At 44.7% G+C, this 25287-nt stretch overlaps 1 protein-coding gene across 1 annotated transcript in view; it reads left to right on the top strand.

Moving 5' to 3' along the window:
• RAD18 (RAD18 E3 ubiquitin protein ligase) overlaps positions 1-25287 on the top strand; it is a 418996-nt gene that overhangs the window by 8406 nt on the left and 385303 nt on the right. The window contains exons 2-3 of the mRNA XM_073591734.1: positions 911-992; positions 21306-21367. Coding sequence (XP_073447835.1) covers positions 911-992; positions 21306-21367 — 144 coding nt within the window. The remainder of the gene's footprint in view (positions 1-910; positions 993-21305; positions 21368-25287) is intronic.

The following is a 25287-nucleotide window of genomic DNA, read 5'->3' as shown; positions in this document are numbered from 1 at the left end:
CCCCCCCTGTCTGTCTGATCCCCTGTTGATCCCCCCCCCCCCTGTCTGTCTGATCCCCTGTTGATCCCCCCCCCCGTCTGTCTGATCCCCTGTTGATCCCCCCCCCGTCTGTCTGATCCCCTGTTGATCCCCCCCCCCCGTCTGTCTGATCCCCTGTTGATCCCCCCCCCCCGTCTGTCTGATCCCCTGTTGATCCCCCCCCCCCGTCTGTCTGATCCCCTGTTGATCCCCCCCCCCCCCGTCTGTCTGATCCCCTGTTGATCCCCCCCCCCCGTCTGTCTGATCCCCTGTTGATCCCCCCCCCCGTCTGTCTGATCCCCTGTTGATCCCCCCCCCCGTCTGTCTGATCCCCTGTTGATCCCCCCCCCCCGTCTGTCTGATCCCCTGTTGATCCCCCCCCCGTCTGTCTGATCCCCTGTTGATCCCCCCCCCCGTCTGTCTGATCCCCTGTTGATCCCCCCCCCCCCGTCTGTCTGATCCCCTGTTGATCCCCCCCCCCGTCTGTCTGATCCCCTGTTGATCCCCCCCCCCGTCTGTCTGATCCCCTGTTGATCCCCCCCCGTCTGTCTGATCCCCTGTTGATCCCCCCCCGTCTGTCTGATCCCCTGTTGATCCCCCCCCGTCTGTCTGATCCCCTGTTGATCCCCCCCCGTCTGTCTGATCCCCTGTTGATCCCCCCCCCCCTGTCTGTCTGATCCCCTGTTGATCCCCCCTCTGTCTACCCCCCCCGTCTGCCTGATCCCCTGTTGCTCCCCCCCCCGTCTGTCTGATCCCCTGTTGATCCCCCCCCCGTCTGTCTGATCCCCTGTTGATCCCCCCCCCGTCTGTCTGATCCCCTGTTGATCCCCCCCCGTCTGTCTGATCCCCTCTGTCTGTCTGATCGCTGATCCCCCCTCTGTCTGTCTTGCAGGCTCTCGATGACTTGCTGCACTGTGGAATTTGCTTTGATTACTTCAACATCGCCATGATCATCCCGCAATGTTCTCATAACTGTGAGTATCCCAGATCATCTCCCGTCCGCTAAGCCAACCTCCAACAATAAAAGCATCAAAATCAGATTTACTGCCGCACACTTTTGACCTCTGGCTCTGCTCTTACTTTTTGTCTCTCTCTTCTCTTCCTTAATCGATTTTACCCCTCAATCTAGACTCTTCCATTATGCAAAAATGTACTTTGAAATAATGCCTGCTGCTCTCTATTAACCTGCCATTCATGCTCCGTGATTAGAGGCCTCTATACCTTCTCAAGAACGTTCTTCTTGGGATTAAAGGTACGCTCTTGTCATTGAATATTATACCACGAGATGCGGAGAGGGAGCTCCGACTGCCCACCCATTGTATACCTCTGCTGTAAAAAAAAAAATGTTGTAAATCAGGTCAATCTATGTAGCCCAAGTCCTGGCAATAACCATCATATGCTCTTTTCTGTAACAGAGGAGAAAACTGAAATTTAATCTACTTACCGTATATACTCGAGTATAAGCCGAGGCAGGTAATTTTACCACAAAAAACTGGGAAAACTTATTGACTCGAGTATAAGCCTAGGGTGAGAAATGCGCAGCTATTGTAAGTGGAAAAAGAGGGTCAACAGTGCCCATTTACAGCCTCACTGTGCCCATTTGCAGCTATAGATCCCCCGAACTTCAATCTTGGTAGTTAAGGGTTCCTAGATGCCCCCTAGCTGCAGCCAAAATTTGGGGTCTCTGGACCCAAAGGGTCCTGAAATGACATTGCTGCAGATGGACGCAGTTGACCGACTTTGGGGCCCCGTATTTCGGGGCCACTTGGTGCTAGGAACCCCAAACTTGGTGTGCAAACCCAGTGGAACTAGCACTACAACATATCCAAGCTGGCGTTCCTAGCACCAAGTGGCCCCCCGAGATACGGGGCCCCAAAGTCAGTTCAGAAAATGTCAAGCACTTTTCTGCAGCAGAGAATGACATTTTCCGAACCCAATTTGGGGCCCCGTATCTCGGGGTCACTTGGTGCTAGGAACCCCAGCTTTGGATATGTTGTAGTGCTAGTTCCACAGGGGTTGCACACCAAATTTGGGGTTCCTAGCACCAAGGGGCCCCAAAGTCGGTTCGGAAAATATCATCATTCTCTGCTGCAGAAAAGTGCTGTGACTCGAATATAAGCCGAGGGGGGGCATTTTCAGCACAAAAAAAATGTGCTGACAAAACTCGGCTTATACTCAAGTATATACGGTATATTTTGCCTTCCATATGCTACTGAAATAAAACAAAACAAAAAAAAAACTTGTTTGTATTACCTTAGGGTTAGTTCACTTTACCAAAAACGGCTCATTCAACTAAGGAAAGACTGTAGATAATAGCAAACTGTGCCGTTTTGACAATTTGAATTGTACCTTTGCTAAAAGTGTAGGTCATTTATGACCTACATAAATATTTATAGGTCATTAATGACCTACACCTACATCTGGCTGCAAAATTACCAGGGATGGCACCCCCTTTTCCTGCCATGTTGCTCGGACATTGCCAAGACACTCCCAGCTTCTACAGCTCACCATCACAGTTAGAGAAACCAACCAAAGGAGAATGCAATTGGTGAACCGATTGTTTTGGTTGGGATAAAAAGTAACCGCTGGGAGTGTCTTAGCTAGGGGTGCAACGGATCGTCGCCGATCCGTGATCCGTACGGATCAACCTCCGCGGATCGGCACACCCGCGATCCGCGGAGCACTCGGCGGCCACGGCCATAGGAAAGGCCGCGGCTTCGGCCTAGCTCCGGAGCGGCGGCCATCTTGGTACACCCGGAAGCGGCTGCTGTCTCGGCAGGAAGTGACGTTTCGTCGCCTCCATCTTGCTACACCCCACACTCCTGCACAGTACAGTAATGATAGAGTGAGAAGGGGGCAAGCGGACATCTTGTTACACCCACCGGAGTTTTAGATTTAAAAGCTATTTTCAACACAAAACCGAGCTTATATGCATAAATACAGTATTTGTAGATCGGACAGACTGTTTAGATGTTAGATTTTAAAATCTAACATCTAAACAGTCTGTCCGATCTACAAATACTGTATTTATGCATATAAGCTCGGTTTTGTGTTGAAAATAGCTTTTAAATCTAAAACTCTGGTGGGTGTAACAAGATTTGTGTGTTTTTTTTTTTTTTGCTGATCCAAAAATGATCTGATCCGTGACTCTGATCTGAGGATCGATCCGATCCGTGAGTTTTTTGATCCGTTGCACCCCTAGTCTTAGCAAGCTCATAGCAACAAGGCAGGGCAGGGGAATGGCAACCTTTTTTTTTTTTTTTTTCATCTGGAATTACAACCACTTTAAGAATGTTAGACCCAGAGGAAGCAGCACAGATTCTTTAGTGTGTATTTAAGGCAGTCAGATTGGCTTGAGTAAGAAGGCATGCCCACAAAAATGCATGTTGAGCGGCTGTGAAGAAAGGAACAATTAGCATGGTGCTCAGAAATGAGTTCATGACTCCTTCCAAGAAGAATGATTAACCTTCATCCAGAGTTGGGCAATTTTCCCCAAAAAAAAAAAACCTGCGATTTAAAAAAAAGAAAAAAAAAAAGAAAAAACTCGATTCACAATTCGAATCGAGTTTTTTTTTTTTTTTTTTTGGATGGACACCGCGCCGGTCCCGAGGAGCTGCGGGCAGGAGTTTTTAGGCGAGGCCACGGCTTCGGCCTAGTCTGCGGCGTCTGGCCTCGCGGACTAGGCTGGAGCCGCGGCCTCGTCTAAAAAAACTCCTGCCCGCAGCTCCTCAGGACCGGCGCAGTGTCGGCGCCGGTCCTGGTGAAAAAAAAAAAAAATCTAAACGATTTGCTGAAAATTTGAATCGATTTGATCTCTCTACTCGATTCAAGATTCAAAACGATTTTTTTTTCCCCAGCCCTACCTTCATCCATTCTATACATAAAGGTAAAAAAAACCTTCTTTGTGCTGCCTATATTCTAGGCTTACCTATAGATAAAAGTAAGACAAAAAAGGGTTTACAACCACTTTAAACCCCATTGAAAATCTGTGGAGTGACTTGAAGACTGCAGTCCGCAAAACGGTCACCATCAAATTGAGCTGAACTTGAGCAGTTCTGCAAAGAAGAGCGGGTAAATATTGCAAAGTCTAGATGTGCAAAGTTAGTGGAGACATTTCCCAGCAGGCTAAAGGCCGGAATTAAAGGGGTTGTAAAGGTAAAAGTTTTTTCACCTTAATGCATTCTAGTGGTTACAGGGGATGGATTGAAAGCAGTGCAGCCATTGGCTTGCGCTGCTGTTAATCACATCCAATGACGTGGTGCGCCGGGGAGCGGGGCCGAGTGATACAGTGAGTGGCTATGGCTGTATCACGAGAGCGCGCCCGCGAGCACTCAACGCCATGCGAGGGAGCTTGCATGAAAATGTTGAGTCCTTGAGGGGGGGGGGGGGGGGGCCGAGACAGCCGCCGAGGGACCCCAGAAGAGGAGGTTCGGGGCCACTCTGTGCAAAACGAGCTGCACAGTGGAGGTAAGTATAACAATTTTTTTTTTTAAAATAACAAACATATCTGTAGTGATCCTTTAAAGCAAAATGTGGTTTAACAAAATACTGCCACAAGGGGGGGTCCTTTTTCCAACTCGGTGATTCTTATTTTTTTCTGACATGTTGGTGTTCTATCTTTTTACTTGGATGTTATAAGTTGCACTGGTAAATACAGTTTGATAGAACAAAAACAGTGTCTGTCTTCATTTCAGGCTGAAAAGATAGAAAATGTGATTATTTTAAAGGGGGGGGGTGTGATTCTTTTCTATACCCGCTGTATGTAAGGTTCAGTGTGGTATGGGAAGAGAAGTGTAGTAATATATCATTCCCAGGACCGGCATAATTGCTCGTTTCATAATGTGCTCCGTGTCCTGGAACACTGACCTCCCGGTTGGGGGCCGTTTTATAATCCTCATTCAAGGATTCCTGCAGTTTCATAGTTACAGTGATGACCTAAAACCATTCATCATCTCCTCTGACTTAAAGCGGTAGTAATCACTGACGGGGCTTCCATCTCCCCGCAGTTTGCTGCGATTCTGGAATCACAGGCAGAATCTCCTGCGATTTCCGGAGCGCCCAAATGTGAATGAAGCCTAAAGGATTTTTTGAACCTTAAAGCGGAGTTCCACACAAAAATGGAACTTCCGCTTTTCGGAACCCTCCCCCCCCCTCCGGTGTCACATTTGACACCTTTCAGGGGGGAGGGGGGTGCACTTGTAAGACCGCTGCGCAAATACGGTGTGACATAAAGTATTGCAATGACTGCCATTTCATTCTCTAGGGTGTCTGCAAAAAAATATAAGTAATGTTTGGGGGTTTCAAGTAATTTTCTATCAAAAAAAATTAATATTTTAACTTGTAAACAACAAGTGTCAAAAAGAGGCTCGGTACTTAAGTGGTTAACCACTTCTGGACCACCCCATGTACATTTACTGAAGTGGGGCGGCCTCTCTGCGTGAAATCTCATACCTGTACGTGATTTCGCTCTTCCTGGTCTGGGGGCGCGCTCCGCCGGCGACCAGCTTCTGCTGTGATTTGACACAGCAGGAGCCAATCAGCGGGTTTCCGGGCGATCGTTCCCGAGGCAGACTGAACAGCGGTCTGCCTATGTACACATGGCAGATTGGTGTTCTGTTACAGGGGAAGACAGAGGCCTTGTGTTTCTGCAGGAACACGGATCTTTGTCTTCTTACAGTACAAGCACCTCCCCCCCACACATTTAGAAAGCACTCCCTACTCCCTGCCCCTGATGTTAACCCCCTTCCCTGCCATTGTCCTTAGTACAGTGACAGTGCATATTATTTAGCACTGATCACTGTATAAGTGTCACTGGTCCCCAATAAAGTGTCAGTGTACGATTTTTGTCCACCACAATGTCGCAGTCCCACTATAAGTCGCTGATCTCCGCCATTACTAGTAAAAAAATAAATAACAAAAATTCCATAAAAATATCCCATAGTTTGTAGAGCTATAACTTTTTTGCAAACCAATCTATATACGCTTATTTGGATTTTTTTTTTACCAAAAATAAGTAGCAGAATACATATTGGCCTAAACTGAAGAAATTAGATTTTTTACAGTTTTTTATTATATGTCTTATAGCAGAAAAAAAAAAAATGATATATATATATTTTAAAAATTGTTGGTCTTTTTTTGTTTTATAGAGCAAAAAATATAAACCGCAGAGGTGATCAAATACCAAAAAAAAGCTCTATTTGTGGGGGAAAAAAGAACATCAATTTTATTTGGGTACTGCGTCGAACGACCGCACAATTGTCAGTTGAAGTATCGCAAAAGCAGTGCCGTATCGCAAAAAAATGGCTTTGTCGTGAAGGGGGGTACACCTTCAGGGGCTGAAGTGGTTAAACATTCGCTATCTGCATTTGTGGCCGGGTTTGCCCCTTTAAGGGTACTTTTGGCCAGTAATGTCTTTAATGCTTGTGCAGTGGTGGCCGTACTCCCGGATCCCCGCGGTTTTGAATTCTGCAGAAAATGCAATGTTATCCTCCAGCTTAGATTGAGGAAAATCGCTCATTACGTTTTCTCGCCTTGCCTATTAAACCCTCTGAATGCCGGAGGGGATTGAAGTATGTTGGCGAGTCAGCCGGCTCCTCCCACCCGGCGTTTCAGGGAATCGATCTGCCGCAATGAGGAACGTGCCAAATGACTCAATTATACATCTGCGACATTCCATTTCACCACCATACAAAAAAAAAAAAAAAAAAAAAAAAGGAAAATCGCTCCGCTCCCCGTGAGGCGCGCAACAAATTGCTTTCGCTATGTCTGTCTGTACGATGACTGACAGCGCTGCTCGTTGGCGGAAGGTTATGTAGCGAATAATGGCTAATTTTAATGGAATCGTGTTCCGCCTTTAAATTGTTTCCATTTGTTTGTTTGTTCACTCCTTGCAAAACGCAATTCATTTCCTAACTTTGTCTTGAAGCCGAACTCCAGGCAAGACGGCGACATACACAGATGTAACACTATTAGATTGTAAGCTCTTCTGAACAGGGCCTTCTTAATCCTCTTGTATTTTATTGTATTATAACCGTATTGTCTCCCTTTTTTATATTGTAAAGCGATGCGTAAACATTTGGCGCTATATAAATCCTGTATAATAATAATAATATTATTATTCGTATTAGTATTATTATTAGTATTATGATTAGTATTACTACTACTACTACTACTACTAATAATACTACTAATACTAATAATAGTATTAGTGTTAGTAGTATTAGTATTATTAGTATTATTATTCATATTAGTAGTATTAGTATTATTATTCATATTAGTAGTATTATTAGTAGTATTATTCATATTACGAATAATACTACTGCTAATAATAATACTAATCCTAATAATACTAATAATAGTATTTAGTGTTATTAGTAGTATTAGTAGTATTATTATTGGTATTATTAATAACATACTCCTGGGAAATGCTTTATAAGCCAAAGGATCTGTCCTTCTCTTTAACCACTTCCATACCGGGCACTTTTACGCCTTTCCTGCCCAGGCCAATTTTTAGCTTTCAGCGCTTTTTGCTCACACAAATAGAGCTTTCATTTGGTATTTAAGCACCACTGGGTTTTTATTTATTTATTTTTTTTTTTGCTGAATAAACGAAAAGAATGAAAATATTTAGTCTGTAGGAAAGTTATAGAGTCCCACTATGGTATATATCTTAAAATCGATCAATCCTAATATACTGACGACCGATCTCATTTCTAAAATGCCAGCACAGTACAAATATCCCCCAAATATCCCCTTTCTGGAAAGTAGACAGTTCAAGGTATTTAGAAAGAGTCATGGCGAGATTTTTTGAAGTTGTCTTTTTTTTTTAATTTTTTTTTTATTTCTTTTCCAAAAAATTATTTCACAATTTTGTTTTACATACTGTCGCCAGTGCAGTACAGCGTCATCATATAACTGGTGTGGCGGTGATCAGGGACACTGACTGGTGACCGTATGGGGGGGGGGGGGGGGGGGGAATTGTTTTTAAACTTTTTTTTTTTTTCTTTAATTAGGCCACTTTCACACTGGGGTGGTTTGCAGGCGGTATTGCGCTAAAAATACCGCCTACAAACCGCCCCTAAACAGCCTCCGCTGTTTGTTCAGTGTGAAAGCCCGAGGGCTTTCACATTGAAGCGATGCGCTGGCAAGACGGTAAAAAAAGTCCTGCCAACCGCTTCTTTGGAGCGGTGAAGGAGCGGTGTATTCACCGCTCCTAAACCGCTCCTGCCCATTGAAATCAATGGGACAACGCGGCTATACCGCGGTAATACCGCGGCTCTAGCCGCGCAGTACGAGCGGATTTAACCCTTTTTCAGCCGCCAGCGGGGGTTAAAACCGCACCGCTAGCGGGCGAATACAGCCGCAAAAACGACGGTAAAACATCGCTAAAAATAGCGCTGTTTTACCGCCGACGCCCCCACCGCCCCAGTGTGAAAGGGGCCTTAGATTTTTTTTTTTTTTTAAATGTATTTTTTTTTAACATGCATTGTTTATTTTTACTTTTTTTTTAGTTTTTTTTTTTTTTGGAAAAAAAAATGTATTTTATTTTTTTAACATGCTGTAACCAGAGCAATATAATGTTACCATAGTGACATTGTACTACTCTAAGGAAGCGATCAGGATTTTTTTTTTCTTTTTTACACATGGTTGTTTTATAGAAGTGAATTACATTGCTATAAGCAAGCATTTTACTGAATGAAATGGAATCATTCAGTCTGTTTTGTTGTGATTATCTGTGATAGGTCAAAGCTAATCACATCTTACAGATGGTCTGTGATTTGGCCCTGTCCGCACCATGTAATCAAATTGACCAATCACAGCTAGCAATGCTAGATGCCATGAAAGGAAGCCATCCATTGTGTACAACTATAATGTGTCCTGCTGTGATTCGTCACATGGTACCGTCAGCGAGCCAGCATTCTGATCAATCGGCTATGCGGCCAGCTTTTCCTGACCAGACAGCCACCACTCGGCCGTCATTTGTCTATAGGCCAGACGGGAAGTGGTTAACAACAATTATTGTGATTTTTGAGCTTGCAGTAAAATACAAGGTTCACTCACATTGCTCGGGCCTGACCCCCTTTACACGCACCTTCCATTATTGGGTGTAAAATGTGCCTGTAAAGGAAAAAAAGGGGTCAAACGTGTCTCCCCTCTTTCTTCTTCCCGTGGCACCTAGATGAAGAAGACATCTTAATCCTGGCCAGATCCTGGGGAATACAAAGCAGCCAAAATCTTGCCAGAAGATGCCTTTGCAATGCAGTGAAGTGTCACATTTGTGAGATTTCATCTGCTCTGCATTCAGTAGGAATATTCCTGGTAGGACGGGAACGTCACTACTGAATGCAGGAGAAAGGTAAGTTGCCTTTTTTTCTTTTACAGGTACATTTTTCACCTATTAACAGTGATTTGTGAAGGGGCGGGGGGTCCGAGCAATTCTGAGCTGCCCTTCACTCTGCCAGGCTTAATGAGTGGTGGTAGGAGCTAACATCAGGGTCTACAGAGGGTAGGACAGTGGGCAGCAGTGTTGGGACAAGGCCATCTAGGGCCCAGGCCAAACTGCCCCCCCCCAGATATATGAACATTAATTGTCAGCAAAAATCCCCCCCCCCCCCCCAATAAAATTGAGCACCAGTATGCATTCTTACCCTCTAAACATAAATTCCCTCTCCTCCCAGTACAAATCTACCCCAAACCGCCCCCCTCTTGAAATCCCATCCTTCCAGCACAAAATAAATAAATACCCCTACAATTAGAAATCCTCTATCCTTCAAATTCCTCATATTTCCTCTCCAAGTACACATCCTCTCTCCCCTCCTCCTCACTCCAAATCCCCTGTCCCAGCACAAATCCCTCCCCCCAATCTACCCCCACCCCAGCGCAAATATCCCTTCTCCCCTGAATTTCCCCTCCTAACACAAACACCCTTTATTCATCCTTACTAGCACAAATCCTCCCCCCTCAAATTCCCCTCCTAGCACAATTCCCTTCCCCCCTTTACCATATTGCCTCTTTTAGCACAATCCCCCTCCCAACACAATTACCCCTAAATAACCATTCCTAGCAAGCCCCGCTACATTTCCCCTCCTGGAACAGTTCTTACCCCCTGCTGCTCCCCAAATTCCCCCTCCTAAGGATAGCAGGCAGTGTAGAGAGGCGTGTGGCAGGCAGTATGTGCAGCAGAGGCATGTGGAGGGTGTGCAGGGTCCGTATGTGCAGGAGAGGAGGGTATAATGGCGGGCAGTGTTTGCAAGAGAGGAGGGTATGACGGCAGGCAGTGTGTGCTGGAGAGGAGGGTATGATGGCGGGCTGTGTGTGCAGGGGAGGAGGGTATGACGGCGAGCTGTGTGTGCAGGAGAGGAGGGTTTGACCGCGGGTTGTGTGTGCAGGAGAGAAGGCTATTATGGCGGGCAGTGTGTGCAGGAGAGGACGTTATGACGGCGGGCAGTGTGTGCAGGAGAGGAGGGTATGACGGCGGGCAGTGTGTGCAGGAGAGGAGGGTATGACGGCGGGCAGTGTGTGCAGGAGAGGACGTCATGACGGCGGGCAGTGTGTGCAGGAGAGGACGTCATGACGGCGGGCAGTGTGTGCAGGAGAGGACGTCATGACGGCGGGCAGTGTGTGCAGGAGAGGACGTCATGACGGCGGGCAGTGTGTGCAGGAGAGGACGTCATGACGGCGGGCAGTGTGTGCAGGAGAGGACGTCATGACGGCGGGCAGTGTGTGCAGGAGAGGACGTCATGACGGCGAGCAGTGTGTGCAGGAGAGGACGTCATGACGGCGAGCAGTGTGTGCAGGAGAGGACGTCATGACGGCGAGCAGTGTGTGCAGGAGAGGACGTCATGACGGCGAGCAGTGTGTGCAGGAGAGGACGTCATGATGGCGGGCAGTGTGTGCAGGAGAGGACGTCATGATGGTGGGCAGTGTGTGCAGGAGAGGACGTTATGACGGCGGGCAGTGTGTGCAGAAGAGGAGGGTATGACGACAGGCTGTATGTGCAGGAGAGAAGGGTATGACCGCAAGTTGTGTGTGCAGATGAGAAGGGTTTGACGGTGGGCTGTGTGTGCAGGAGAGAAGGGCATGACTGCGAGTTGTGTGTGCAGGAGAGAAGGGTATGACGGCAGGCTGTGTGTGCAGGAGAGGAGGGTATGATGGTGGGCAGTGTGTGCAGGAGAGGAGGGTATGACAGCAGGCAGTGTGTGCAAGGGAGGAGGGTATGACGGTGGGCGGTGTGTGCAAGGGAGGATATGACAGCGGGAAGAGTGTACAGGAGAGGAGGATATGATGGCGGGGAGTGTGTACAGGAGAGGAGGGTATGATGGCGGGGAGTGTGTACAGGAGAGGAGGGTATGATGGTGGAGAGTGTTTACAGGAGAGGAGGGTATGACAGCGGACAGTGTATATAAGGAGAGGAGTGCTGAAAAATTAAAACAAATGGCTACTAATAGTCACGTTGAACTGGAATTGTTCTATGTCATTGAAGACGTTTCCTGACACTTGTCAAGAGTTGAAGATGCTTCTTGGATAAGCAGCACAACGTTTTAAGAATTACAGAACAAGTTCAATGTAATCAGAACCTAGGGTAACTAACCCCTGTGAGTTTTTTGTTTTTGCTGTCTGTGCCCCATAAGGGAGATTTCCCTTCACTTCCTTCCTGACCCACAGCCAAAACAGGAAGTGAGAGGAAATTCTTTCAAACCGAGGGAATCCCTGGTTGTCACCAAAGGTAGTGTCCGCATTGGACATCCCCCCCCCCCCCCCCCCATTCCTGTTCTGGTGCCCAAAATTTGGGATTTCGTTTCACTTATTACGGTAAATAGGACAAATAGAGAGGGTAAATCTGCATAATGGGGGCTAGAGCTGCACAATTAATCTTTTAAAAAATCGTGATCTCGATTCAACCCCCCTGACGATCTCTATTGCAGAGTTTGCAGATTCTTTCATATAACAAGTGGAGAGACTTATCTGCTCACTTAGCTGTCAAAAGAAAACATCTGGGCAGTCTGCCAAGTTTTTAACTTGAAACATTGTAACAAACTCTTCCTTCTTAGATCAAAGGGATAAACTTCTGTGGAAAAAAAAAAAAAAATCCAGGCAGTCTGCCAAGTTTTTAAACAACATGTATGAAGTTTAACCACTTAAAGTCTAAATCTTTTCCTGACATTTGTTTCTTAAGTTAAAATCAATATTTTTTGCTAGAAAATTACTTGGAACCCCCAAACATTATATATATATATATATATATATATATATATATATATATATATATATTTTAGCAGAGACCCTAGGGAATAAAATGTCAATTGCTGCAACATTTTATGTCACACTGTATTTGCCCAGCGGTCCTTTAAACGCAATTTTTTGGGGAAAAAAAATACACTTCAATGAATAAAAAAACAAAAAACGAAACAGTAAAGTTAGCCAAATTTTTTTGTTTTTGTTTTAATGTGAAAGATGATGTTACGCCGCGAGAATCGTGATCTATCTTCTAAGCAAAGAAAAAATCGTAATTCTCATTTTAGCCAGAATGGTGCAGCTCTAACGGGGGCAGCAATAAAAACAGAGGTGTTCCAATCCCCCTCCACTCTATCCAAAACTAACAAAAAAAAGTTTTGCCTTTTTAGTTCTACTTTAATCCTTTCCTGGAAGCGTTTCTCAGGCTCGTTATCGCTGCCGTCTTGCAAAACGGAACTTTCAGCCTAGCTGTGAAACTGCATTTGTCTTTCACATTTTCTGTACAATTGGCGTTGGAGGGGAGCCAGTCTATAAGAAGTTAGTGGAGCGGGCTTTGTTTCTTCTCCCACATTCACACTGAGCCTAACTCCGCCATGAAAAGGACTCGTTGTGTGTAAATGACAACATTGAACGGTTGGGTTGCATAAGCCGAGCAGAATTGGGATCTTTAACCCTAAAGGTAATCGGGGTTTTACGTCAGCAAGAAATTACACAAGAAGAAAATTATATCGTTCTTTGTTGTATATTCGTATTGTTGCCGTTTTTAGAATCCTAAATAAAAGCTGTTAAAGCGTTTTTATTGCTGTCTGTGTCCTTATATGGTGTCCTGGTGACGGGGACAATAAGGGAGTATAGAATTGTGCAGTTGATACTGGTGCTCTGTCGAATAGTGCATCTCGTCGGATAATGCCTCCGACGATCTGCGCATGCACAGGACATAAGGTCACTCCAGCTGATCTCTTGATCAGCTGGCTTGGCATCAACACTGCACATGCGCAGAACGTCTGAGGCATTATCCAACAATCGGCAAATCGCGGTGATATCTCGCGCATGCACAGAGAGAGCAAGGCAGAATGTGACGATCACATTCTCCCTCCGCGCTTTGCTGATCGTCGGATAATGCCTCAGATGATCTGCGCATTCGCAATGTTGACATCACGCCAGCTGATCGGGAGATCAGCTGGAGTGACGCTGCCTACTGCTCATGCGCAGATCATTGGAGGCATTATCCAACGATCTGCACTAATCAATAGAACACTGGAACAGGAATAGTGCAGGAACTGGGGTGATCTGAGGTGTGAAGGTGCAGGAATTGGGGGAGATCTGAGCTGTGAAGGAACTGTGTGATCTAAAGTGTCAAGGTGCAGGAATTGGGGTGATCTGAGTTGTGAAAGTGAAGAAATTGGAATGATCTGAGGTGTGAAGGTGCAGCAATTGGGGTGATCTGAGGTGTGAAGGTGCAGGAATTGGGGTGATCTAAGCTGTGAAGGAGTTGGGGTGATCTGAGATGTGAAGGAATTGTGATCTGAGGTGTGAAGGAAATGGGGTGACCTGAGGTGTGAAGGTGCAGGAATTGGGGTGACGTGAGGTGTGAAGGTGCAGGAATTGGGGTGACGTGAGGTGTGAAGGTGCAGGAATTGGGGTGACGTGAGGTGTGAAGGTGCAGGAATTGGGGTGACGTGAGGTGTGAAGGTGCAGGAATTGGGGTGACGTGAGGTGTGAAGGTGCAGGAATTGGGGTGACGTGAGGTGTGAAGGTGCAGGAATTGGGGTGACGTGAGGTGTGAAGGTGCAGGAATTGGGGTGACGTGAGGTGTGAAGGTGCAGGAATTGGGGTGACGTGAGGTGTGAAGGTGCAGGAATCGGGGTGACGTGAGGTGTGAAGGTGCAGGAATTGGGGTGACGTGAGGTGTGAAGGTGCAGGAATTGGGGTGACGTAAGGTGTGAAGGTGCAGGAATTGGGGTGACGTGAGGTGTGAAGGTGCAGGAATTGGGGTGACGTGAGGTGTGAAGGTGCAGGAATTGGGGTGACGTGAGGTGTGAAGGTGCAGGAATTGGGGTGACGTGAGGTGTGAAGGTGCAGGAATTGGGGTGACGTGCAGGAATTGGGGTGAGGTGTGAAGGTGCAGGAATTGGGGTGACCTAAGGTGTGAAGGTGCAGGAATTGGGGTGACCTAAGGTGTGAAGGTGCAGGAATTGGGGTGATCTGACATGTGAAGGTGCAGGAATTGGGGTGACGTGAGGTGTGAAGGTGCAGGAATTGGGGTGACCTAAGGTGTGAAGGTGCAGGAATTGGGGTGAGGTGTGAAGGTGCAGAAATTGGGGTGACCTAAGGTGTGAAGGTGCAGGAATTGGGGTGACCTAAGGTGTGAAGGTGCAGGAATTGGGGTGACCTAAGGTGTGAAGGTGCAGGAATTGGGGTCACCTGAGGTGTGAAGGTGCAGGATATAGGCTGATCTGACATGTGAAGGTGCAGGAATTGGGGTGACGTGAGGTGTGAAGGTGCAGGAATTGGGGTGAGGTGTGAAGGTGCAGGAATTGGGGTGACCTGAGGTGTGAAGGTGCAGGAATTGGGGTGACCTAAGGTGTGAAGGTGCAGGAATTGGGGTGACCTAAGGTGTGAAGGTGCAGGAATTGGGGTGACCTAAGGTGTGAAGGTGCAGGAATTGGGGTGACGTGAGGTCTGAAGGTGCAGGAATTGGGGTGACGTGAGGTGTGAAGGTGCAGGAATTGGGGGTGACGTGCAGGAATTGGGGTGAGGTGTGAAGGTGCAGGAATTGGGGTGACCTAAGGTGTGAAGGTGCAGGAATTGGGGTGATCTGACATGTGAAGGTGCAGGAATTGGGGTGATCTGACATGTGAAGGTGCAGGAATTGGGGTGAGGTGTGAAGGTGCAGGAATTGGGGTGAGGTGTGAAGGTGCAGGAATTGGGGTTACCTGAGGTGTGAAAGTGCAGGATATAGGCTGATCTGACATGTGAAGGTGCAGGAATTGGGGTGACGTGAGGTGTGAAGGTGCAGGAATTGGGGTGATGTGAGGTGTGAAGGTACAGGAGTTGGGGTTATCTGAGGTGTGAAGGTGAAGGAATTGGGGTGATCTGAGGTGTGAAGGAATTGGGGTGATCGGAGGCAAACATGACCCTGATTTGAGCGTACTCTTACGTACGCCGATGTGAACGAGTCCTTAGTTTCTCCGATGTGAAGATTCTTTGGACAGCTCTTTGCCCAACAATGGGGAGAAGAGACTATGACTGGGCGCCAGAACAAGTAATCGGTCTTCTTTTTTCCACTGATCGTTGCTTTTATGTGTAAAACCATTTATATTTATGGCCGGCTCTAGCTAAGGAAGGTTTAATAAATGTGTGGGGGTGGCGATATCCATTTAGTTACTATGTTTGCGAAATATCACTCTGTGGCTGTTTATGAATTATGGTCTATAGAAAACTTTACGTCCCGCATTTAACACGCTGAAGTCCGCAGTTGTCGAAGAATAATGAGCCTCTTCGAGCCCAACAGCAATAACTCCGAGACGTAAATATACTTCTTGCCAAGTATTTTCTGATTTATGCCTCCCAAGTTCATAAATCACTGCTGACGTCAGCAGCGCCTAATTGCACGTTCCGCCTCGCCGGTCCGCTTGCTGCTCATGTATATTCATGAACGTCTTGTATTTGTAGAATCCGTGGCGCATATAAAATGTCGTTTACCGGATGATAAAATGGCCAGGGCATAGCCCCGTTATTTCCACCTTCTCCATAAAGGTGGTGAAATCACCCTGTTTTCTGAATGTTTTTCCCATTTACCTTTCCTTCTGAAGCAAATAAAAGCATCAAAAGATTATTACTGCTGTAAACTATTATAGGATGTAAAATGAATGGGACAAGCTAGAGAAATATTGCCTGAGCTGGAAATAATAAATTGTGGTCTTTGCCTTGTCAAATGAGGATAATCCAGTTTCTGAGAGGTCCTGGGTTTGGAATTTATTTGTTTTATATCGGATTGTTTTTCTTGATCTCTTATCCCCAAAGTCCTACGTTTTTATTGTAATCCATTGCCAGGATTACATATTGCTCTGAGGAATCTAATAATTGTCATAAAGGACGTCACTTAGTCATCCTATACAGGGGAATCTCAAAAAATTAGAATATCGTCAAAAAGTTAATTTATTTCAGTAATTTAATTCAAAAAGTGAAACGCATATATTATATATAGATGCGTTACACACAGAGTGATATATTTCAAGCATTTCTTTTTTTTAATTTTGATGATTATGGCTTACAGCTAGTTAAAACCCAAAAATCCAGTATCTCAAAAAGTTAGAATACATCAATAAAAAAAAAAAAAGGATTTTTAATACAAAAATATTGGCTTACTGAAAAGTATGTTCATGTACAGTATAGGATGCACTCAATACTTGGTCAGAGCTCCTTACTGCATCAATGCGGCATGGCATGGAGGGGATCAGCCTGTGGCACTGCTGAGGTGTCATGGAAGTCCAGGTTGCTTTTGATAGCGGCCTTCAGCTCGTCTGCATTGTTGGGTCTGGTGTCTCCCATCTTCCTCTTGACAATGTCCCACAGATTCTCTATGGGGTTTAGGTCAGGCGAGTTTGCTGGCCAATCAAGCACAGTGATACCATGATCCTTAAACCAGGTATTGGTACTTTTTAGGGGTGCAACGGATCGTCACTGATCCGTGATCCGAACGGTTCAGCCTGTTCGGATCGGCACACATGCGCTCCGCGGAGCGCGCCACCTAGGCCTTAGGAAAGGCCGCGGCTTCGGCCTAGCTCCGGAGTGGCGGCCATCTTGGTACACCCGGCGGCCGTTTACCATGTGATCGCTCCGTCAATTGACGGAGCGATCACTTGTAAACAAACCGGCTTCATGACGCTGGTTCCTCTCTCCCCTCGGTGTACTGATCTGTACAGTGGAGGGTAGAGATCAGATGGCAGCAGTGCCAATACTCTGCTATGCCCTGCCAATACTCTGCCATGCCCTGCCAATACTCTGCCATGCCCTGCCAATACTCTGCCATGCCCTGCCAATACTCTGCCATGCCCTGCCAATACTCTGCCATGCCCTGCCAATACTCTGCCATGCCCTGCCAATACTCTGCCATGCCCTGCCAATACTCTGCCATGCCCTGCCAATACTCTGCCATGCCCTGCCAATACTCTGCCATGCCCTGCCAATACTCTGCCATGCCCTGCCAATACTCTGCCATGCCCTGCCAATACTCTGCCATGCCCTGCCAATACTCTGCCATGCCCTGCCAATACTCTGCCATGCCCTGCCAATAATCTGCCATGCCCTGCCAATACTCTGCCAATACTCTGCCAATACCCTGCCAATATATTATTACAGTGGAGGAGATTGTGGATATTACAGTGGGGGAGATTTTTTTTTTTTTTTTTTTGTTGATCCGAAAATGATCCGAACCGTGACTCCTGATCCGAGGAACGATCCGAACCATGAGTTTTTTTGATCCGTTGCACCCCTAGTACTTTTGGCAGTGTGGGCAGGTGCCAAGTCCTGCTGGAAAATGAAATCAGCATCTCCATAAAGCTGGTCAGTGGAGGGAAGCATGAAGTGCTCAACTTCCTTGTAGAGGGCTACACTGACTTTGGACTTGATAAAACACAATGGACCAACACCAACAGATGACACGGCTCCTCAAATCATCACTGACTGTGGAAACTTCACACTGGATCTCATGCAACTTTGATTCTGTGCCTTTCCACTCTTCCTCCAGACTCCGGGACCTTGATTTCCAAATGAAATGCAAAAGTTTCCACAGTCTGTGATGATTTGGTCGCCCAACCCATCAGATGCCACCTGTATCTCATATATCAGACTACCCTGGGATATTCTTGACATTTCAAAATGAAGGACTGATTTCCTAATATGTTTTGTTTACATGCTGTGACTGCAAATCTCTGTCTGGTCATTTCTAATGCTGTACGTGCACAAAGAATAGACCTGTTTTGGCATCTCTCTTATCTAAAACTTGTTTTTACCTTTCGCTCTTCTAAAAATAATGGGGGAAAAAAAACGCAGTGAAAACAAAAAGTGGAAGGAGCTGACATTCATTGCCCTCCAGGGAGATCTCTATTTTAGGACACATTCTTTATGAATGGATGTGATTTTATTGTATGGTGGTGGAACAGGTTGGGGAATTATCAGGAAATCCATTATCCAATTATGTATGCCAAGAGGACAAACAAGGAAATAATCAAAGCTAAGTCTAATAATGATGGCAGAAAAAAAGATGTGGCCGCCAAGTAATTTTCCTGGGTGGAACACTTATAGTTAGAATATAGAGTACTTTTTGATGGAGCTGTCTTAGCCGGGTAAACATGTTTACATGTTCCTCTATTCAGCTGCACACGCATTGGTTGGAAATTGTCGGTTTCCAAGTATTTACACAGTCATGGGTGTAGTGTCAACACTGCCTTGTGATTTAGAATGGGCTGCCAATGTACCTGTACAGTGAGGATCTATGGGCCCTACTGTATTTTTGCCTAGGCATGCCATTGAGAATAGCACCAGAGCTCTGTGCAATGCATAGGTGTGAGGTCAATGTAGTGCTACTCCCATAGGAGCTGCAGAATTACGCTCCAGGACTTCCCAAACTGCTGCCACACAACAGGCTCATTCACTCTGTCTGCTTCTTCTTAGCACCTGGGTCTCAGCATTCTTCTTCTCAGGAGGCCTCACCAACAGCTTCCGCCTGGGAAGGGCAGCATGCCCCCCCCCCAGGCTCAACTCCTCCACTCTGACACTAGTAAATGGGAAAAATACCATGCTAAACCTACAAAAACATTACCTAGTAAAAGTAAAAAAAAAAAATAGCTGCAGCTCAATTGTGAGATTATACAAAAAACAAGTGAGTAAATTGGAAAAAGGGAGCTGCGCAAAAAATAATAAAAATGAGTGAATGATTATGGTACAAAGAAAGCCAGTCCATGCACCACTGGAGACAATAATTGTGACAAGGTTGTAACTGAGTGATTAAGAACAGTCAATTAATGAATATGGGTACAGTGAATTTCTTGACTCAGACCACCAGTTGATGTGAGCCTCCACCACATAGATTACACGCTTACCGGAAGGCAAGCTTTAGTAAGCCTGTAATATTGATCAATATCCAGACATCCAGCAGCAGCTCTCTGAGATAAAACCACAGGCAAGCCAGGTGACCTCACATCAGCTGATACACAGGGTAAGGCATCGGTCAGGAACCCAAGAAAATGGAGAGAAACTCACCATAGTGTAAACCAGTCTCTTAGGGATTTATTAGAAATATAAAGTTGTACTTACAAAAAAACAAAGATAAAGCAGCCATCAAGATTCGTAAAAGTTTGCCGGCTGGCTTGCAGACACCCGTCCACTCACAAGGTACACTGCAATGACGTCAGCACGTCTGCCTCCCAGTGTCCTTCGGAGACTGGGCCGCAGGGCAGTATTCCAACCCAATGACCCCAAACACACCTACAAGAAGCTGAGGGTAAAGGTGATGGAGGGGCCAAGCATGTCTCCAGACCTAAACCCTATTGAGCATCTGTGGGACATCCTCAAACAGAAGGTGGAGGAGCGCAAGGTCTCTAACATCCATCAGCTCTGTGATGTCATCATGGAGGAGGGGAAGAGGACTCCAGTGACAACCTGTGAAGCTCTGGTGACCTCCATGCCCAAGAGGGTTAAGGCAGTGCTGGAAAATAATGGTGGCCACACAAAATATTGACACTTTGGGCCCAATTTAGAAATTTTCACTTAGGGGTGTACTCACTATTATTGCCAGCAATTAGACATTAATGGCTGTGTGTTGAGTTATTTTGAGGGGACGGCAAATTTACACTGTTATACAAGCTGTACACTCACTACTTTACATTGTAGACAAGTGTCATTTCTTCAGTGTTGTCACATGAAAAGATAGAAGAAAAGATTTACAAAAATGTGAGAGGTGTACTCACTCTTGTGAGATACTGTGTATGTATATATGTATGTGTATATATTAGGGCTGGGGAAAAAATTGATTTGAATCTTGAATAGAGTTGAGAGGTCAAATCGATTGAAAAATTTCAGTAAATCGATTTTTTTTTTTTTTTTTTTCTTTTTCTCCAGGACCGGCGCTGACAACTCGCCGGTTCTGAGGAGCTGCGGGCAGGAGTTTTTAGGTGAGGCCGCGGCTTTGGCCTAGTCTACGAGGCCGGGCGCCGCGGACTAGGCCGAAGCCACAGCCTCGCCTAAAAACTCCTGCCTGCAGCTCCCCAGCATCGGCGCGGTGTGCAAAAAAAAAAAAAAAAATTTGAATTGATTTGAATCGTGAATCGAGTTTTATTTTTTTAAAAATCGCAGATTTTTTTTTTTTTTTATAGAAAATTGCCCAGTTCTAGTGTGTGTGTATGTATGTGAAATATATATATATATATATATATATATATATATATATATATATATATATATATATATATATATATATATATATATATATATATATATATATATATATATATATATGACCCTGTAGATAAACATTTGCTCCTAGACTTTGGGAAATGGCTTATCTACTAAGTGACCCACTCCGCTATGCACTTTCTGTACCCAGAAAAATGATATAAGTGGACTGATGATAAATATATCTTCATAATATTTCCAGAGTTACTTCCATCAATGTCATTAGCAGTTCACCGATTGAACATTTTCATGTTTTCTTTTCAGTCTATATGGTGCCACTGCAAAACAAAATCCCACTGATGGCCACTCAGGCTTTCAGAATGAATAATGACACCGACTTATATGTAGATTTATATAACAAACCTCAGCCTATTGATCAAGCAAAACTTTCCTTCTCGTTTACATAAACTTGTCAGCAATCAGGCCAGAGAAGGGCCCTTTGGGACGGCTCTATGTGAATATTTCAAGAAAAATAATGAAGCTTCGCCTGTTGCGTTGTTTATGTAGCAGTTTGCGGGTTGTCAGTGACTTTCTTTGCACACAATGTCCTGATTTTGTGCCCTAAAACTTTTTTTTTTTTCTTTCTCTCCTTACAGACTGTTCTCTTTGCATACGGAAGTTCCTGTCATACAAGACTCAGTGTCCCACCTGCTTCGTGGTATGTTCCAAATCTTTCTGTCAATTTAATGTCCCATCAATGCAGATTTCTGGAATTTTCTCTCCTTCAGAGGGAACATTTTAATGATGGTACACAGAAATGAAATTCATCATTCATGTTGTCCCCTTAGAATTGAGGTAATCCAGTACAACTTGTGTTTGTGTCCTTTACAAATACAGTAAAACCTTGGTTTGAGAGAGTTTTGCAAGATAAGCAAAATTTTTAAATACATTTTGACTTGATATACAAGCGATGTCTTGATATACAAGTAGCGTCATGTCACTATAAAAGAGAAGAGAGGCGTCTCTAAGTGTAGCTTTATGGTTACATTTAATGAAGGTACAACATTTAGCAACTCACATGGTTGATGAGTAAAAGAGGCGCATCTAAGTATGCAGGCATCTGGGGTAAAGCTGTCCACATAGACCATCCTCCGCACCGCCAGCAACGTCATCCTTTCCACACTACGCTCCACGAGCGATTCAAGCCTCGCTTTCAGATCGCTTTACTGCAGGGTAGTCTTCCCGGTTATGATGGCAGACCGACAGTGCTGAGAGCCGGCGGTGCGGGGGATGGTCTATGTGGACAGCTTTACCCCAGATGCCGGCATACTTAGATGTGCCTCTTTTAATCATCAACCATGTGAGTTGCTAAATGTTGTACCTTCATTAACCACTTCAGCCCCGGAAGGTTTTACCCCCTTCCTGACCAGAGCACTTTTTACAATTCGGCACTGCGTCGCTTTAACTGCTAATTGCGCGGTCATGCAATGCTGTACCCAAACGAAATTTGCGTCCTTTTCTTCCCACAAATAGAGCTTTCTTTTGATAGTATTTGATCACCTCTGCCGTTTTTATTTTTTGCGCTATACACGGAAAAAGACCGAAAATTTTGAAAAAAAATGATATTTTCTACTTTTTGTTCTAAAAAAAATCCAATAAACTCAATTTTAGTCATACATTTAGGCCAAAATGTATTCGGCCACATGTCTTTGGTAAAAAAAATGTCAATAAGTGTATATTTATTGGTTTGCGCAAAAGTTATAGCGTCTACAAACTAGGGTACATTTTCTGGAATTTACACAGCCTTTAATTTATGACTGCCTATGTCGTTTCTTGAGGTGCTAAAATGGCAGGGCAGTACAAAACCCCCCCAAATGACCCCATTTTGGAAAGTAGACACCCCAAGGAATTTGCTGAGAGGCATGTTGAGCCCATTGAATATTCATTTTTTTTGTCCCAAGTGATTGAATAATGACAAAAAAAAAAAAAAAAAATTACAAAAAGTTGTCACTAAATGATATATTGCTCACACAGGCCATGGGCATATGTGGAATTGCACCCCAAAATACATTCTGCTGCTTCTCCTGAGTACGGGGATACCACATGTGTGGGACTTTTTGGGAGCCTAGCCGCGTACGGGGCCCCGAAAACCAATCACTGCCTTCAGGATTTCTAAGGGTGTAAATTTTTGATTTTACTCCTCACTACCTATCACAGTTTTGAAGGCCATAAAATGCCCAGATGACATAAAACCCCCCCAAATGACCCCATTTTGGAAAGTAGACACCCCAAGCTATTTGCTTTGAGGCATGTTGAGTCCATGGAATGTTTTATATTTTGACACAAGTTGCGGGAAAGTGACAAATTTTTTTTTTTTTTTTTTTTTTTTGCACAAAGTTGTCACTAAATGATATATTGCTCACACAGGCCATGGGCATATGTGGAATTGCACCCCAAAATACATTTAGCTGCTTCTCCTGAGTATGGGGATACCACATGTGTGGGACTTTTTGGAAGCCTAGCCGCGTACGGGACTCCGAAAACCAATCACCACCTTCAGGATTTCTAAGGGCGTACATTTTTGATTTTACTCCTCACTGCCTATCACAGTTTTGGAGGCCATGGAATGCCCAGGTGGCACAAACCCCCCCCAAATGACCCCATTTTGGAAAGTAGACACCCCAAGCTATTTGCTGAGAGGCATGGTGAGTATTTTGCAGCTCTCATTTGTTTTTGAAAATAAAGAAAGACGAGAAAAAAAATTTTTTTTTTTCTTTTTTCAATTTTCAAAACTTTGTGACAAAAAGTGAGGTCTGCAAAATACTCACTATACCTCTCATCAAATAGCTTGGGGTGTCTACTTTCCAAAATGGGGTCATTTGGGGGGGTTTTTTGCAACCTGGGCATTCCATGGCCTCCGAAACTGTGATAGGCAGTGAAGAGTGAAATCAAAAATTTACGGCCTTAGAAAGCCTGAAGGCGGTGCTTGGTTTTCAGGGTCCCGTACGCGGCTAGGCTCCCAAAAAGTCTCACACATGTGGTATCCCCGTACTCAGGAGAAGCAGCAGAATGTATTTTGGGGTGTAATTTCACATATTCCCATGGCATGTTTGAGCAATATATCATTTAGTGACAACTTTGCGCAAAAAAAAATAAAAAAAATAAAAAATTGTCTCTTTCCCGCAACTTGTGTCACAATATAAATTATTCCATGGACTCAACATGACTCTCAGCAAATAGCTTGGGGTGTCTACTTTCCAAAATGGGGTCATTTGGGGGGGTTTTGAACTGTCCTGGCATTTTATGCACAACATCTAGAAGCTTATGTCACACATCACCCACTCTTCTAACCACTTGAAGACAAAGCCCTTTCTGACACTTATTGTTTACATGAAAAAGTTATTTTTTTTTTTGCAAAAAAATTACTTTGAACCCCCAAACATTATATATTTTTTTTTAAAGCAAATGCCCTACAGATTAAAATGGTGGGTGTTTCATTTTTTTTTTTCACACAGTATTTGCGCAGCGATTTTTCAAACGCATTTTTTGGGGAAAAAACACACTTTTTTACATTTTAATGCACTAAAACACACTATATTGCCCAAATGTTTGATGAAATAAAAAAGATGATCTTAGGCCGAGTACATGGATACCAAACATGACATGCTTTAAAATTGCGCACAAACGTGCAGTGGCGACAAACTAAATACATTTTTAAAAGCCTTTAAAAGCCTTTACAGGTTACCACTTTAGATTTACAGAGGAGGTCTACTGCTAAACTTACTGCCCTCGATCTGACCTTCGCGGCGATACCTCACATGCATGGTGCAATTGCTGTTTACATTTGACGCTAGACCGACGCTTGCGTTCGCCTAAGCGCGAGAGCAGGGGGGACAGGGGTGCTTTTTTTTTTTTTTTTTTTTTTTCTTTATTATTATTATTTTTTTATCTTATTTTTAAACTGTTCCTTTCATTTTTTTTTTTTTTTAATCATTTTTATTGTTATCTCAGGGAATGTAAATATCCCCTATCATAGCAATAGGTAGTGACAGGTACTCTTTTTTGCAAAAATTGGGGTCTATTAGACCCTAAATTTCTCCTCTGCCCTCAAAGCATCTGACCACACCAAGATCGGTGTGATAAAATGCTTTCCCAATTTCCCAATGGCGCTGTTTACATCCGGCGAAATCTAAGTCATAAAATGCTCGTAGCTTCCGGTTTCTTAGGCCATAGAGATGTTTGGAGCCACTCTGGTCTCTGATCAGCTCTATGGTCAGCTGGCTGAATCACCGGCTGCATTTTCAGGTTCCCTGTTGAGACAGGAGAGCCAGAGAAAAACACGGAAGACGTTGGGGGGGGGGGGGGGCATTCCCTCCCACTGCTTGTAAAAGCAGTCTAGAGGCTAATTAGCCGCTAGGATTGCTTTTACATGAAAGCCGACCGCTGGCTGAAAAGAATGATACCAAGATGATACCTAAACCTGCAGGCATCATTCTGGTATAACCACTCAAAGTCGTGAATGGCGTACCTGAAGACAAAAAAATGGTTAACAATAAAGCACAGTAAACGGTAAAGTATAAAAAATTGCATACCTGAAAAGCAAACATGATAAAACATAATAACAATAAAACATTGCAG

This window comes from Aquarana catesbeiana, linkage group LG07, assembly GCF_042186555.1.
Source record: "Aquarana catesbeiana isolate 2022-GZ linkage group LG07, ASM4218655v1, whole genome shotgun sequence".
Lineage (NCBI taxonomy): Eukaryota > Metazoa > Chordata > Amphibia > Anura > Ranidae > Aquarana > Aquarana catesbeiana.
Note: the sequence above shows the minus strand (reverse complement) of the source record. Positions and strands in the feature narration are given on the sequence as shown.